Source organism: Thalassophryne amazonica, chromosome 11 (assembly GCF_902500255.1).
Source record: "Thalassophryne amazonica chromosome 11, fThaAma1.1, whole genome shotgun sequence".
Classification (NCBI taxonomy): domain Eukaryota; kingdom Metazoa; phylum Chordata; class Actinopteri; order Batrachoidiformes; family Batrachoididae; genus Thalassophryne; species Thalassophryne amazonica.
The window spans coordinates 68272933-68289801 of record NC_047113.1 but is presented as its reverse complement, the minus strand read 5'-3'; the positions used below and the strand labels follow the sequence as shown (position 1 = coordinate 68289801).

At 42.1% G+C, this 16869-nt stretch overlaps 1 protein-coding gene across 6 annotated transcripts in view; it reads right to left on the bottom strand.

Moving 5' to 3' along the window:
* The window catches only part of fstl5 (follistatin-like 5), a 661980-nt gene that overhangs the window by 148407 nt on the left and 496704 nt on the right, over positions 1 to 16869 (bottom strand). For all 6 annotated transcript variants that reach the window (XM_034182069.1, XM_034182072.1, XM_034182073.1 and 3 more), the window contains one exon: positions 3828 to 3989. In XM_034182069.1, the coding sequence (XP_034037960.1) occupies positions 3828 to 3989 (162 nt within the window). The remainder of the gene's footprint in view (positions 1 to 3827; positions 3990 to 16869) is intronic.

Here is a 16869-nt window from a genome sequence, read left to right as displayed (position 1 = left end):
AGGTGTAAATGTAAAACTTCAAAAAGTTAATATTTCAATGTAAAACACTAATCATTTTTTTCCACACCCCCAAATGTGGAATTTCAGAAGAAGCATTTTAGTTAAAAGTGTGACAAAGTTACATAGCAGATCCATATTCATGCTTGTGTGGGTCATTTATGAACCCAAAATCTTTGAGCTTCAGAATAACTATCCCAATCATTCTGCTTGATGATTAAATAATTTGAATGATTTCATTCTGATGAAAACTCAATATCTATGAGCAAGTTCTGCCAGGCAAGGGCCGAGGCGGGGTACAAACAGGATTGAAAACAAATGTAAGACTCATACTGCAGGCTTAGGAGGATAAAAAGCTTCATCTGAGAAAACAAGCAAAGTTTTGGTACACTGGTGGTCAATCAGCCAAGTAAACAAAACTGGAAGGAGTACGCAGGGTCGTCGTCCAAAAACAAGCAGGTTTCTCTAACATGGCAATGCAGGATACAGAGGCTGAGACTAGTGAGAGGTCAAAAACAAGGTGAGGTTGATACACGGGTAGACAAAAGAACCAGACCCATGGAAGGCTGGTAAGTGAATGTGGAAATTCAACAAACTGGCAGTGAGGTGGCAAACACAAAGGACTTAAATAGAACCAGTGGTAATTAGAGAACAAGACACAGGTGCTGGAGAACAACCTGGAAGCGGGGTGTGGCAAACAGAAGGGACAGGACACACCCACACCAAACCCTGAACATCAGATACGAGAGTGCAGTAAGACAAAAGCAAAGAGAATTGGGGCCAACTCATAGATGAACCTAAAACCACCATGATCTAAACCAGAGGTAGCCAAGTTCGGTCCTCGAGAGCCACCTTCCTGACACTCTTAGTTGTCTCCCTGCTCCAACACACCTGAATCCAATGAAAGACTCGCAGACTTTTAATGAGCCTTTCATTGGATTCAGGTGTGTTGGAGCAGGGAGACAACTAAGAGTGTCAAGAAGGTGGCTCTTGAGGACCGAACTTGGCCACCCCTGATCTAAACAAAATGTCAAAACAACTAATGAACAAAACCCAAGTACAAATAAAATGAAGACTTAACATGAAAAAACAAAGAATTAACCAGAGAACAAATCTAAGTACTGAAAAGAAATCAACAACAGAAACAAAGGCTCAGATAAACTAGACTGGAACTAACACATGGCCTAAGTAAGATAAACAGATAATTTAACATATGATAAAATCAAAACAAACAGCTGATACAACTAATGATTACACAAAGGGAAAAAAAAGGCTGGACACAAACGAGAATGGAACTTGACTCATGACTAAAGCATGATGAACAGAAAACAAAACCGGTGACCTCAATATATCAGAAAATTAAAGACACAGGATCGAAGACTGATACACGAGTGCAGATCATCACAAGAGCCCAGAACAGGCTGAATCATGACAAGTTCATAGCATGATACTCCCCGAATGTTCTGCCATACCAGTATGTACATATACTCAACAAAAATATAAACGCAACACTTTTGGTTTTGCTCCCATTTTGTATGAGATGAACTCAAAGATCTAAAACTTTTTCCACATACACAATATCACCATTTCCCTCAAATATTGTTCACAAACCAGTCTAAATCTGTGATAGTGAGCACTTCTTTGCTGAGATAATCCATCCCACCTCACAGGTGTGCCATATCAAGATGCTGATTAGACACCATAATTAGTGCACAGGTGTGCCTTAGACTGTCCACAATAAAAGGCCACTCTGAAAGGTGCAGTTTTGTTTTATTGGGGGGGATACCAGTCAGTATCTGGTGTGACCACCATTTGCCTCATGCAGTGCAATACATCTCCTTCGCATAGAGTTGACCAGGTTGTCAATTGTGGCCTGTGGAATGTTGGTCCACTCCTCTTTAATGGCTGTGCGAAGTTGCTGGATATTGGCAGGAACTGGTACACGCTGTCGTATACGCCGGTCCAGAGCATCCCAAACATGCTCAATGGGTGACATGTCCGGTGAGTATGCCGGCCATGCAAGAACTGGGACATTTTCAACTTCCAAGAATTGTGTACAGATCCTTGCAACATGGGGCCGTGCATTATCCTGCTGCAACATGAGGTGATGTTCTTGGATGTATGGCACAACAATGGGCCTCAGGATCTCGTCACGATATCTCTGTGCATTCAAAATGCCATCAATAAAATGCACCTGTGTTCTTCGTCTATAACAGACGCCTGCCCATACCATAACCCCACCGCCACCATGGGCCACTCGATCTACAACATTGACATCAGAAAACCGCTCACCCACATGACGCCACACACGCTGTCTGCCATCTGCCCTGAACAGTGTGAACCGAGATTCATCAGTGAAGAGAACACCTCTCCAACGTGCCAAATGCATTCACTGCATGAGGCAATGTGAGCATTTGCCCACTCAAGTCGGTTACGACGACGAACTGGAGTCAGGTCGAGACCCCAATGAGGACGACGAGCATGCAGATGAGCTTCCCTGAGACGATTTCTGACAGTTTGTGCAGAAATTCTTTGGTTATGCAAACCGATTGTTTCAGCAGCTGTCTGAGTGGCTGGTCTCAGACGATCTTGGAGGTGAACATGCTGGATGTGGAGGTCCTGGGCTGGTGTGGTTACACGTGGTCTGCGGTTGTGAGGCTGGTTGGATGTACTGCCAAATTCTCTGGAACGCCTTTGGAGACGGCTTATGGTAGAGAAATGAACATTCAATACACGAGCAACAGCTCTGGTTGACATTCCTGCTGTCAGCATGCCAATTGCATGCTCCCTCAAATCTTGCGACATCTGTGGCATTGTGCTGTGTGATAAAACTGCACCTTTCAGAGTGGCCTTTTATTGTGGGCAGTCTAAGGCACACCTGTGCACCAATCATGGTGTCTAATCAGCATCTTGATATGGCACACCTGTGAGGTGGGATGGATTATCTCAGCAAAGGAGAAATGCTCACTATCACAGATTTAGACTGGTTTGTGAACAATATTTGAGGGAAATGGTGATATTGTGTATGTGGAAAAAGTTTTAGATCTTTGAGTTCATCTCATACAAAATGGGAGCAAAACCAAAAGTGTTGCGTTTATATTTTTGTTGAGTGTACATACACACATATGTATGTATATGTGTGTGTGTGTGTGTGTGTGTGTGTGTGTGTGTGTGTGTGTGTGTGTGTGTGTGTGTGTGTGTGTGTGTGTGTGTGTGTGTGTGTGTGTGTGTGTGTGTGTGAGTGTTGATATACTATAATTAACAAACTGTTCAACTTCTTTAGTGAAGGGCCCATCAGGCCTGCCGGTATGCCTAATTAGTAAATGTGATGTATAAAAAAGCTCATTAAAAAGTCCAATTTTCTCAGAGTGAAAGTGTCAAAACTACTAATCTAAAATGACTAAACTAATAAAAGTCAAACTGTGTACTACCTGTAAACAGTATTGTTGTCACTGCCCAAACCCCCAAGGCCAAGGCATAAAATTAAATATAAATAAATAAAAAATAAAATACTGGATTGTAGGAAGTAACAAAGAGCATGGACTTTTCGTCTATTGTACAGTATTCTGTATTGTACAGGTTTGTTTCATTTTCTAAATTGAATTTAAAAATAGGCAATACCAAATGTCTTGAAAATGCCTTGGGAGTCCTTGCATTGAAAAAGCATGTGAACCCTTAAGGCCAAAGGTACAATAACACTGGCTGCAACTAGGAGAACAGTATTGTTAGGGCTGTATAGTGGCTGCTATAGTAACAGGAGTAATGTGTAATAGTTATCTAAGTCAGGCTATTATGGTGTACAGGCTGTGGATGGTAAATTTAGTCTGCACCTTGCAGTGTGAGCTGTTTGGACAGCTTGGTGGTGATGTCCATGCCATTTTTCAGCCAGGACAGCTGGGGGCTGGGGATGCCCTCAGCGTGGCAGCGCAGGCTGGCAGTCACGCCCGGCTCCCTAGCTTGGCTCTCTGGGTACACTCGGATGACAGGAGGAACTGGAAGGTGGTGAGGAAAAAGAAGGTGGAGAGTTAGTTCAAGCCAGGCACAAACCATTTGAGAAAACCCTATGAATTAAGTTTTCTTTTCGAGAAAATGTCAAGTCCTTTGAACATATGGCATTAGCATAAGCTATCAATAAGATCAAGTGTGTTTTCAGCATTGCTGAAGGCGTGTAGATAAGGTTGGTGTGCTCCGTGAAGCTAAACAAATCAAACAGATAAAGTACAGGAGAAAACCTCTGCTCGGACACTATTGATTTCACTTGGTAGGCATTGATTTTATGTAACCTTTTGTAAGGAAGATGTGAGGATAGAAACAGGGAAAGCTGGAAAAAAAATGGCAGAAACAAAATTTTGTTACTTGCTTGTAACTGTTTCAAAAGCTGACTTTACACATTTCTGCACAGTATGTCACTGTCACAAGAGTTTCACTCCTTCACCCCAGCCGAAAGCAAAAACTACAAAAACCAAGCAAAAAACAAACATAAAAACCTTTACAATTTGAACTTCCATGAACCCAAAATCAATATAAATCAAAAAACACAAATACAATAATATGTATTTATGCATTGGCTGAAAATAAGCTACAACTTGAGATCTACACCCACAAGCAAACTTGTTTAAAGTGTTGCTTCACAAAACATGCAAAATATCAAAAGAAGGAATTTGAATAATCCTTTAAAGGCAGCAGCCTCTTCAGAATAGCATGACAATGATAAAACCTTTCAAAGGGATAGCATCCTTTTCCAGGATTCTCTCCCACACAAATGGGGACTGAAAGTTGGACAATGAAAATTAACTGTTTACAGAAGGACCAGATTTTTAAAAAAATCAGTGTGACTCACTCTGCAATGGTGTGTCATGTATAAAGATAACAACCTGGCAGTGGGATAAGTAGGGACATCAAATCTCTCCATCTTTGCCATCTTGTTTTTGTGCAATCCCTCATAGCCTCTGTGACCCAAAGCAGCGGTGGTGGGTGTGGATGTAGGATGGAAGCCAGAGCCTTGGCAGAGGCTGAGAAAGCAAACGTGACTGTTTCCTGTGGGCACTTGGTTATGGAAGTCTTAACTCAGCCAGGTGAGCAGAGGACTGGAGATTGCCACCTTGACCATCTGGTAACCGTGGCACTCTTGGGCTCTGGAGCTCACTTCAACCTGACTGCCAACAGGCCATCAACCGTGAGCCAACAAGAGCTCCTGTGGCCCCAAGGTTAGTTCGCCAATCACAGTCTCAGAGACTCTGCAGGTATGCCAATGGCCCTCAGAAGTAACAAAGTTGACTAAATAGAGTCCACAGGGACAATCAAACAGTAAGATCTGCTGATGTGAAAATTCTTATTCACATTTATTATCTGCCAAAACAGACACAATATACAAGCATACAGAAATTTCAATTCCTGCTTGTGGTGCTTCACAATTTAGTTGTATTACCCTCGTTTTTTGCCAGAGTTGGCATGATATGTTTTCTGAAATTACTTTGCAAATAATGCTGGCTCAAATGCAAACCTGAAATTCACAGTTGCAACTCTAATGTAACACACACTCATCTTCAACCACTTATCCAAGATCAGGTTGCGGGGGGCATGGGGCCTATCCCAGCAGTCATAGGGCATGAGCCAGGGTACACCCTGGACAGGACAGCAGTCTGTCGCAGGGCCACATATAGTCAAACACTTTCACACATGCACGCACACCTACTGACAATTTAAAATGTCCAATTCACCTAACCTGCATGTCTTTGGGTGTGGGAGGAAGCCAGAGCATGTGGAGGGAACACACACAAACATGGGAAGAACATGCAAACTCAGAAAGGCCATAGTTGGGTATCGATACCATGACCTTCTCACTGTGAGGCAACAGTGCTAACCAGTAAGCCACTGTGTTGCCCCAGACCTGGTAACAGAATAATGAAATTATCTTACAGTATGGATACATAACAAAAAGAAAAACAGACAAAAAATGAATCCATATTTCTTCACTGATTTTTGTAAATGACATAATTCTATTGGGTTCTTCAGAAAGTGTCACTCAGTCCCCACTGGGGAGGATTAGAAATGAGTAGGAAGCAGCTCATATGAAAATCCTCAAAATATGATACAACGATCCTCTGCCAGAAACAGGTGGGTTACTTCCTATAGGTTGGGAGGGGTTCCTGTCTTAAGTGAAGAAGTTCAAGTATCTTTTAGTCTTTAGTCAAAAACTGGGATGCCTGACCTGAGCTGGATTTTGATGGTCTCAGTTTGATTTTCAATCTATTTTCCAACAGTAGTAGTTGGTCAGAAACATTGGGTAGTGCCAGAAAATCAAACTCTTTTACCTTGCAGGGTGATAGAATGCACCTTAAGTGACAGAGTCAAGGTGTCTGTCATACAGAAAGAGCTCAAAGTAAAACAACTACTACTTAGTATGTAGATGAGTTAAGTCAATTTTGGTATCCGAGTAGGATGCTTCCAACCATGGCTACCCGGGAGGAGACATTTGAGCAGATTATGCTGGAGGGATTACACATTGCATCTGACAAGGTCTGGAGATAAAGCCCAAACCTTCAAGGCTAAGTCTTAAGTCTTTCACCTCTGAAGACCAAGGCTAACACTTGAAACCTCAAGGCCAAGTTATAAAAGAAAGAAAGAAAAAATATTTTATATATATATATATATATATATATATATATATATATATATATATATATATATATATATATATATATATATATATACACATAATATTATATATTAAATGGATCATACAAAGATTGTTATATTTAAAATTGCTGCCACAGCAATTTCAATGTCTTTAAAATACATTTTTTTAAATGACCAAACCCAGGTTGAAGGATTAAAAGACAAAGGCCAAGGTCAAGGTCAGAGTCAAGGAATCAATGAACATGTCCAAGACTACAGACAAAGCCAAGGCCAAGGAATCAAAGAAGAAGCTCAAGCTAAAGTCAAGACCAAGGAATCCAAGACCACAGTAAAAAGTCTGGAAAAAATGAGTGTTCATGCATCTTAAAGCCAAGGCCATCCACCAATGTACTACACTACATGTAACTTGGGACCTTTAAGGGGTCTTGAGGAGGAGCTGGTGGTTGTAACAGGAAAGAGGGAGGTCTGAGCTGGTTTAGCAAGGCTGCTATCAACATAAACCCATCCTGGATGAATCTCTATGGAAGGATGGCTGGACAGAAATGCATATTCTGTTACATTTAGACAAAGAAGACATAGATCAGTGTAATATCAGTAAAGCTGTCAACATTATGTGAACAACACTGTTCTCCTCTCAAGGACAAATTGTAGTTTGCTTCTGCACAAAGGCCTGTTTGAGCATGTGATACACAAATTTCGCCACGTTCTTGCATTACAGGGATGCACACAAGCCTAGGAACAGATGTCTGTATGCAGCACAGTGCATAAATGCATGTTAGCATAAAAAAACAAAGATCCACTTGCTGACAGGGGACCAATTGAGCCCCTTTGTGACATGCACTTGCAAAACTCTTGCCTAAAAGAGCAGAAACATAATTAAACACGCTCACTTCTTGGGACTTAATTGCCCACAGTGTGCAGTTAAAAGTGGAAATACCTGAAATGCAGGTGACATGTAGGTCATGAAGTTGATAGAGGAGGAAAAAAATGGTGTGGCAGCAAAATTATGTTTCTCCAGGTGTTGATGTGCTGATCTATACTCTGGTTCTGTCAGAACACAGGAACACAAACCTTATAGAGACACCAACCTCCTGACATGCAGAATATCACCACCAACGACACAACAACATCTAATGTGTGCTCCCTCTGGCTCATCTGCACATGTGCAGCTGTGTTGAACAATGACCAAGCCTTTACTTCATTTAATCTTTAAAAAATCTAATTTGTGAGCTAAAAGCAGATAAATCTTATGGCCGTTAGTGGAAAAAGCATAGAGCGACTCCAAAAATGCTGCAAGAAGCTCTAAATGTTTTACTCTTGTCACGTCTGATAAAATAAACACAAGTAAACATCATGTCCCAGTAATTTCTTTTGGACTGTGTTGACAGCTGTGTTAGGAGAAGCCACACAGTCATGGCCACACAGTCTCAGTATGCTGCCCAAAATGTCTCCACAGAAAGAGATCATTAAACACCGCCCCCCCATGCCATCCACTTAAAAAAAAACCCTAGCAGTTTGGACTGTCATGACTGTTGCAACTAAAATTCACACAAAAATTTGTTTTTGTCAGTGTTTATTTGTTTATTCCACTACTACTCACAGATCCTTTGTCCAATTTCTACTAAACTTAATATGTGGCAGATTGTCAGTCGCAAAATTCCCCTTCAACAGTTTACTTTGGTAAAAAACAACAACAACAACAAAAAAAACACTGTGATTTCCACCAAAACTGGCACACATATGTAGAAAGAAAGAAAAAAAAATACAGGCTCCTGAGTCCCATTGGCAATGTTGCTTATTCCCAGATTCTTTAGTATTAAATATCTAAGAATCCACCTGGATGGGACACCAGTCCATCACGCCTGGGCCCTTACAAATATATGTATGTAATTGGATCCCTGAATTGCCCAGGTGTGGTCAAATTTGCTACAGGTCAATCACTGAGGTCAAGGTTGTGCCTGTATGTCTATTTGTGGACAAACTGTTTGCAGATTCTTTGGCTACACTTAGTACATCAATGAAGGTCGACCACAGTATTATAACCCCAATTTCAATGAAGTTGGGACATTGTATTAAATGTAAATATAAACAGAATACAATGATTTGCAAATCCTCTTCAACCTATATTCAATTGAATACACCACAAAGACGAGATATTTAATGTTCAAACTGATAGGCTTTTTTGTCTTTGTGCAAATATTTGCTCATTTTGAAATGGATGCCTGCAACACATTTCAAAAAAGCTGGGACAGTGGTATGTTTACCACTGTGTTACATCACCTTTCCTTCTAACAACACTCAATAAGTGTTTGGAAACTGAGAACACTAATTGTTGAAGCTTTGTAGATAGAATTCTTTCCCATTCTTGCTTGATGTACGACTTCAGTTGTTCAACAGTCCGGGGTCTCCATTGTCGGATTTTGCGCTTCATAATGCATCACACATTTTCAATGGGCGACAGGTCTGGACTGCAGGCAGGCCAGTCTAGTACTCGCACTGTTTTACTATGAAGCCACGCTGTTGTAACACGTGCAGAATGTGGTTTGGCATTGTGTTGCTGAAATAAGCAGGGACGTCCCTGAAAAAGACATTGCTTGGATGGCAGCATGTGTTGCTCCAAAACCTGGATGTACCTTTCAGCATTGATGGTGCCATCACAGATGTGTACATTGTCCATGTCATGGGCATTAACACACCCCCATGCCACCACAGATGCTGGCTTTTGAACTTTGCGCTGGTAACAACCTGGATGGTCTTTTTCCTCTTTTGTCCGGACGACATGACGTCCATGATTTCCAAAAACAATTTGAAATGTAGACTTATCAGACCACAGCACACTTTTCCATTTTGCGTCCATTTCAAATGAGCTCAGGCTCAGAGAAGGTGGCTTTCGCTATGCATGGTAGAGTTTTAACTTGCCAATGTAGCGACAAACTGTGTTAACTGACAATGGTTTTCTAAAGTGTTCCCGAGCCCACGTGTTAAGCTCCTTTACACATTGATGTTGTTTTTTAATGCAGTGCCACCTGACGGATCGAAGGTCACGTGCATTCAATGTTGGTTTTCGGCATTGCCGCTTATGGGTAGAAAGTTCTCCAGATTCTCTGAATCTTCTGATTATATCATCGACTGTATATGATGGAATCCCTAAATTTCTTGCAATTGAATGTTGAGAAACATTGTTCTTAAACTGTTGGACTATTTTTTCATGCAGTTGTTCACAAAGTTTTATTCAATTGAGTATAAGTTGAAGAGGATTTTTAAATAATTCTATTCTGTTTTTATTTACATTTTACACAATGTCCCAACTTCATTGGAATTGGGGTTGTACCTTAAAAGTGCAACATGATAAAAGTCAAGGTCAAAGAGCTGGATTTTCAATCTGATTTGTTCCAACAAAGTTTGAATTAAGGTCAAAGTCATTGGGGTTAAGATCCATCAAGCAAGAGATTGTGTGTGACACAGCTCTTAGTGTGAAGGTGGCCAGCAGGAGTTGCTGTGCATATGGTTGTCAGTAAACATCACTCCCCAATGCCAAAAGACGCTCTGGATTAAGACACTAGGGCCCATGGGTTTTAGCCTTCTGGTCAGAGAACCCGCCTCGCATTGTGAGTTCGCGTCCCAAGTGGAGTGATGAGGGAGTGAAACGACACACACGATGCAGAGGTTAAAAAGCATCTGCTTGCACATGGCTACTATTGTATATCCAGATGCAACTGTCTTGTCTGTGCCATCTGCTTGATTTTCAAATCAGAAAAACTGGCATAAAAAAAGAAGAGATTATCTACTCCTAGACTGGATTGCAGGGTCCTGCTGAGCTGAGTTTTGGGTTGCTGAAGAGGTTTGCAAAGATAATGTTACAAATGTGTTATTGACATGTTATAGGAAGATTAAACAAATTATTGTCACTTTAACTGTTAATAGAGAAACAAAATAGATGTCTAATTTACATATACTAAAAGGCAACTTTGTGGACGAGTGGGTGTGTGTTTATAGCCGTGGAACATTTCAGGGTCATGGTACACATGACGTGTATCTTAATTACTGGCCTGCTGCCATGACAACCTATTAATCAACAGCTGTATAGTGCAGACTAAGTTTGCTAAAGCACCTCATTAATAAAAAAAAGTCTCAGTCAAACTCATAGAATGAATAAATGTGTAAACATTAAAATTCAGAAGGCATCTGCAAGCATTTGTATTTCACAAAAAATAAACGGCAAGACAGTGTGTAACTCTCAAATACACCAGCCAGTATATTCTCAAATGGCACATTAAACTAGAAGCACTCAGAGAGTGCAAACCTCCGCCAAGGCCATAGGGTCACTGACCCTAAAGAGATTCCCTCCTTAGCACAGTGATCTATTCAACAATTCAGTGTTACAACCAAAACTATGATACATACACTTTTCTTTCCTGTATATTTGACATCCTTGACCATGAAAACATACCACTAGAACTTGGAATCACTTTTATGTCTTTATTAGTTCAAACGTTATTGTATAAAAATGATTTTCAGTAATGGCGGTTTTCTTCTGGATCTAGCTCCATAACATTTGAAGCTACATCAAATCTGATGACACCTTACTGAATCAGTACAGATTCAGCTACAATTTGGTGTTAGTTGTGCATCTCTAGCTTCATTTGTCACCTCACACTGACACATGTTCTATTTTCCTTATATTTTTGCATATTCTGGACTTACGCGTAGCCAGGGGTGGGCCTGGATGGGCCTGGGCCCACCCACTTGTCAGCCAGGCCCGCCCCATCCAATGAGAAGGCTGAGTTGACACTCGATAGTCACCTGTTCTTGCCTCATTGTATTCCTATGATATGGTATTGCATTAGCACTGAGCGACAATTAATACATTTTGTCAAAAAAATCTGGTTCATCTTCTGTGATTTTTATTAATTCATTTTCAGAGTACAGTGGTCCCTCGCTATAATGAGGTTCACCTTTCGCGGCCTCGCAGTTTCGTGGATTTTTTTAAGAGCAATTTTGCATGCTTTTTTTTTTTAACGGTCCATTGTGTTCTGCGTCCTTATCAGGCGGGCCGGTCGCGGCACCGGTCGACATCACCGCGATTGCTCTCACTGCCTCCAATGTGCTTTCTGCGGGCTCGGTAAATGCAGCAGCGGGCCACTCACACTGCCCTCCTGTCTGCTGTGCAGAATTGTGCCAAATCTGGCAACAGGTCCAGAGACTACACTTGCTGTATGGATGCGAATGTTGACCGCAGCCGCAGAGCTCCGTGGCCACCGAGAGAGGACTTGGATTCTTTGCGGGTCCCGCATCCGTACCTCAGTGAGCGAAGGGAGAGTACGCGCATTGTGTTCTGCGTGTCTGTTAATAATCTTCTCGCACAGAAGAAAAAAGAGAGTGTTTACACAAGTGTATAAAGTGTGTAGTGAGGAGTTTTACAGCCTTAAAACATCTATAATAATTGCAAAAAATAGCGCTGACTACTTAGCGGATTTCACTGTTTTCTACTGTTAATCGGATAAAAACGTCCACCAGAACATCCATGTTGACTCACAGACTGAATGCACTCTCCATGCATTCAGTCTGTGAGTTCAACAAAAAACTCCGTCGTCTCCTGCTGTAGCATGCATTAAAAGGAGTCATCAAATGTAAGTGTGAGACCATTAATTACTTTTTTCTTCTAAATAGGCCTAATTGTTAATATTATATTGCAACTACCACGAATCACGTTGGTGTCCGTTCTGATGGTTTTTAATTTGGCCACCGAGCCATGGTTTCCATTGTTTATCAGTTTCATAATTTGGCCACCGAGCCAACCTGTTTTCATGTTGCGGATATATTTTGAATTTTTATTTTAAAGGACTTTACATGACTAAGCATTGCGTTGCTGCTTGCATTGTCCATGGGGTGCTTGTGTCTGACACTTTGCGTCTGTGTAACTGTGCACACAGCGTCTGTGCAGTTGGCTAAGATGTGTTCATCATTAAACTTGGAATTCATTTTTGAAACAATGCCTTATTTAAATACCTATTGACGTTTTGGGTTTAAGGTGCGTTTACACATAACCAAGACATGTTACGAATTTTTCTGTCATTCGTGACACATTCCTGACAGTCTTAATGTGACAACGCATCTGAATAGTTTCTTAATAGTGCGTGTTGGTGCGTGATATTCTTGATATTCGTGGAGCATGTTTTTGCCTGTCAAAACATCTTCCACGAATGTCACACACCACCCTCATTTCGTCTCATGTCATGGAGGAACTGAGCGTATTGATCCGTCTTGATGAGAATTGATCCTTAATAGAACGTGACAACGTTCGTAGTGGTTCCTGTGATGGTTCTTGGAGCCCAAACTGTCACGCGTTATTACGAAGTGACACGGAAACTGTCAAGTTTTGACACGACTTGTAATGCGGCGTCACATTTCACTGCGCGCCACGACAAATTAGTTTTCTGTCACGTGCGCACAATTAAACTCGGCTCCAAATGTCGTTCCACAGTTCCTGCTGAAGCTCCTCAGGATGCTCCTGCAGGTGTTCCGCCTGCTGTTGTAACCGATGAGCAGGAGAACGAGTCTGAGGAATCAGAGGGGCGAGAGGAGACTCACGTGCAGTCAGACATCTCTGCACCTCCTCCAGTCCGGCGGAGGAAGAAGCGTTTTGACACGACTTGAGGAAGAATTAAACCCTGCTGCACCGCATTCAGTTTGACTGCTGACTCCAAGTCGGCTAAAAGTCTAATTTCTGTGCTCTTCAGCGTGCTCCTGCAGGTGTTTCACCTGCTGCATGTGCCTGATGTTTGGGAAAATGCGCGAAACGAGAGCCGCATGAAGCCACACATCTGGCTCTGTCCGTCTCCTCCTCCTCTCTGCACCACTCCATGGCACAGAGCCCAACTACGCATGCAGTCACAAAGTTCTGAAAAACTGGGGCGATCTGAATTCAGTTGGATGAATATGGGTTTGTGTGTGGAGACAATTCACCTCGTTCACAACATGACAGAACTCAATGATGCGCTGTTACGCACAATAGCACGCAACAACACAGAACACTATTCTTGACCGTGCGTAATGGTTCCTGATAATTCTCCAGCAACATGTGCCATTAATCGTAACGTGTGGTATCAGGTTGCAGCAGTTCCTGAGGACACCTGATGCCTCTGCCCCGAATCATCACATTCGTGATCAGCGGCCAAGAATGTGTACTTCGTGGCATTCGTGACTTGTCGTCGTTACGTATAAATGCAGCATTAGGCCCAGCCAAGTAGGCTACCAGACTTGCACTGTGTGTGTGTGTGTGGCGCTGCACTGCAGCTTGCACTATCCATAAAGAGTACTTGTGTCTGACATGTCGCGTCTGTGTGCTCACTTTGCCAGTGCTGTAGGCTAAGTGATAACGTTGCTTGCGATGTCCAAATGAGGCATACTTTTTCAAACGGTGTATTATAATACCTACACCTTACCTACAACCCCAAAGGTTGGGCCCGTCTGATTTTTTTCTGGGCCCACCCGTTTTATGATTTCTGCCTACGCCCCTGATTCTGGATCACCAGATCCAGAATCCGGATCCGATCATCACCAAACTTTGTTGTTTGATAGAACATTTGACTATGTTACACCCTAATTTTTTTCAAGCCTTTCTGCCTTGTTTTTGTGGAGTTAGAAACTAGAATGTCAAAATTCCCCCTATCCCGCAATGGTGAAGAATCCTTTAAAAAATTCCTGGATCTGGATCGTGATCCGGATCACCACTTTACTCATTTGTTCTTCTTGTCATTTCCAACCACTCCACAAAATTTCAAAATCCGTTCCAAACGTTTTTAGTTATCCTGCTGACAAACAGACAAACAGACAAACAAACTCAACCGAAAACATAACCTCCTTGGCGGAGGTAACAAAAGAATTACATGGTCAGGATGAAAAATGTTATGTGGGCCGCTGAAGAGGAGGTACTGCTGGCCCACCACCACCAGAGGGCGCCCTGCTTGGAGTGCGGGCTCCAAGCACGAGAGGGCGCCGGACCCTGAAGAAGTGACAGCTGTCATTCATCCCCTGCACCAGCTGTCACTCGTTCATCATCATCATCACCATCTTAAAAGCCGGATCGTGACTCCACCTCCTCGCCGAGAAATCGACTACCGTGAGGTAATCTCTCTGCTGATTAACACGTTGTGTAGGATTCTGAACTTTTGTTGCAGCCGGTATCCTGTGGTGTTCACCCTTATCTGGGAAGTGGCGTGGAGCGTGACGACGACAACCGCGCTACAGATAAGTGGTCACACTAGGAGCTGCACGAGTGTGTGATTCGGAGGTGGAGGTTCTCCTCCTAACTGTGTACAGACTATAGACCGCTGAGTGTAAGGATTTACACTCATTCATCTTTTCTCTGCTTTCTGCCAGCAGTACCAGGGTCGACAGCCGAAGACAGAGGTCACCTGGGGATTCGGGACTTGGCGGCTCCGGTGTTCTTCAGACCGTTGGTGGTGGAGGCCGTGTGGGACGCGGTCTCTCTCTCGTCGGGGTCTTCTATCTTCGAGCCTGCCCACACCTCACCTGGTGTTCATTGACTTTGTAATTTCTGTACGTTTAGTTGTGTATTGTCACAACAGTAAATTGTTACCTTTTGGCTTACTCATTGTCCGTTCATTTGCGCCCCCTGTTGTGGGTCCGTGCTACGACACCTTCCCAACAGAAAAATATGTGGACATTATAGGGTAAATAGGATGTTTATTTTGCTTAATAATTAATATTTATTTAGCAATAGTAATATTACAGCACTTGCTTTCAGACACCACCTGAAATTAATATTAGATTAATTCAAGATGAATATATGCTTTCATTCCACACATTAGCATTTCTCAGTTTTGTTAGTCCTCTAAAGTATGTGAATTTGTGACTCATGTCACTGATGCCAGTTTAGAATAAAAGACGAATGTGGTGTTTTTTTTTTCCACAGTAAGTAAATTCATTAACATGCAAAGTTGAACAATAAAGCGAAAATCACAAATTCATTCATCCATTTTTTATAGCCCCTTATTCCTATTAAGGTGTCACGTGGGAGCTGGAGTCTATCCCACCAGTCAGTGGGTGAGTGTCTGGATACACCCTGGACAGGACGCCAGGCTGTCACAGGTCCTTAAAACACAAATTGTACCTCAAAACTAAGTCAAGACCTTGTGAAGGCAAAGACATATGTAGACTGTTCTGCAATGACTAGGTAGGACAGTCAGCCTGTGCTGAATCCAAGTGATTAATACTGTTAACGTAAAACAAACCTGGGTGTAAACACCCTCAAATTAAACCTGAAATTGTGCTGTTTAAGCTTATTGGATTCAATTCCAATATGTTGTGGCTGACAAGTACTGCAACCCATATCATTGTTACATTTCAATGATTTTTGGACCTGATTATATTGAGTCTGCAGAATAAATGGATACCCCAATTGCCTCACTTGACAAGATAAGTGAGACTCATCAAGACTAACACACAGGCTTTCAGTGGTTCCCTAGAATCAGCTATGAGATGTATATTTGTATGTAGAGAAAGTCTTGAACTTATAGAGGCATTCAATTATCGTGGCAGTGGCATTTATGCCTTTGGGATCTCCTTTGAGGTTGGAAGGTGCCTGGAGACAGTTTATGTTGTCATGAGGTCACTGGAAAGAAGTGTTTGGTGATGAATATATCTTTGCAAGAGAACAAAAGTCCAAGTGTTTTGGGTCACGGTGCTTCCTGTCTTACTGTATGGCAGAAAGACTTGGACAGTAACCAGTGACTGAATGTGACTAGTGGACTTCAGAAAATGAGAGCATGGGGTCATCGTACAACCAGGCCAGTTCGGTATATAGAACTATTTTCCCGGCAGACAGACAGGCAGGCAGGGAGATTGAAAATGGATTGCTTGAAATTGAGAAAGGTTTTTGGGTAAATTGCTTGTGTGATTTAAGATGACAAAACTGCTCAGTACTTTCAGCTCAAGAACTCTATCTGTGATCCAATCAGAGTATTGTGACACCAACACAACAGGCAGATAGGATGCAGTGACAGTGCAAGTGCACAGTATACAGGTGCAATTACATAGTCGATGAGAGTGGGTCTAATTGAGGTTCAAGCACAAGCATTTTTAGCATGACTCTCAGGAGGTTTCATGGAACAAATTCAACCAAACATATGCAAAGGGACGGGTTCAATGTGTGCTAGAGTTTGAAGAACTCAGACTCGTGACTGAATCCAGTCAAACCACAACTGGAGG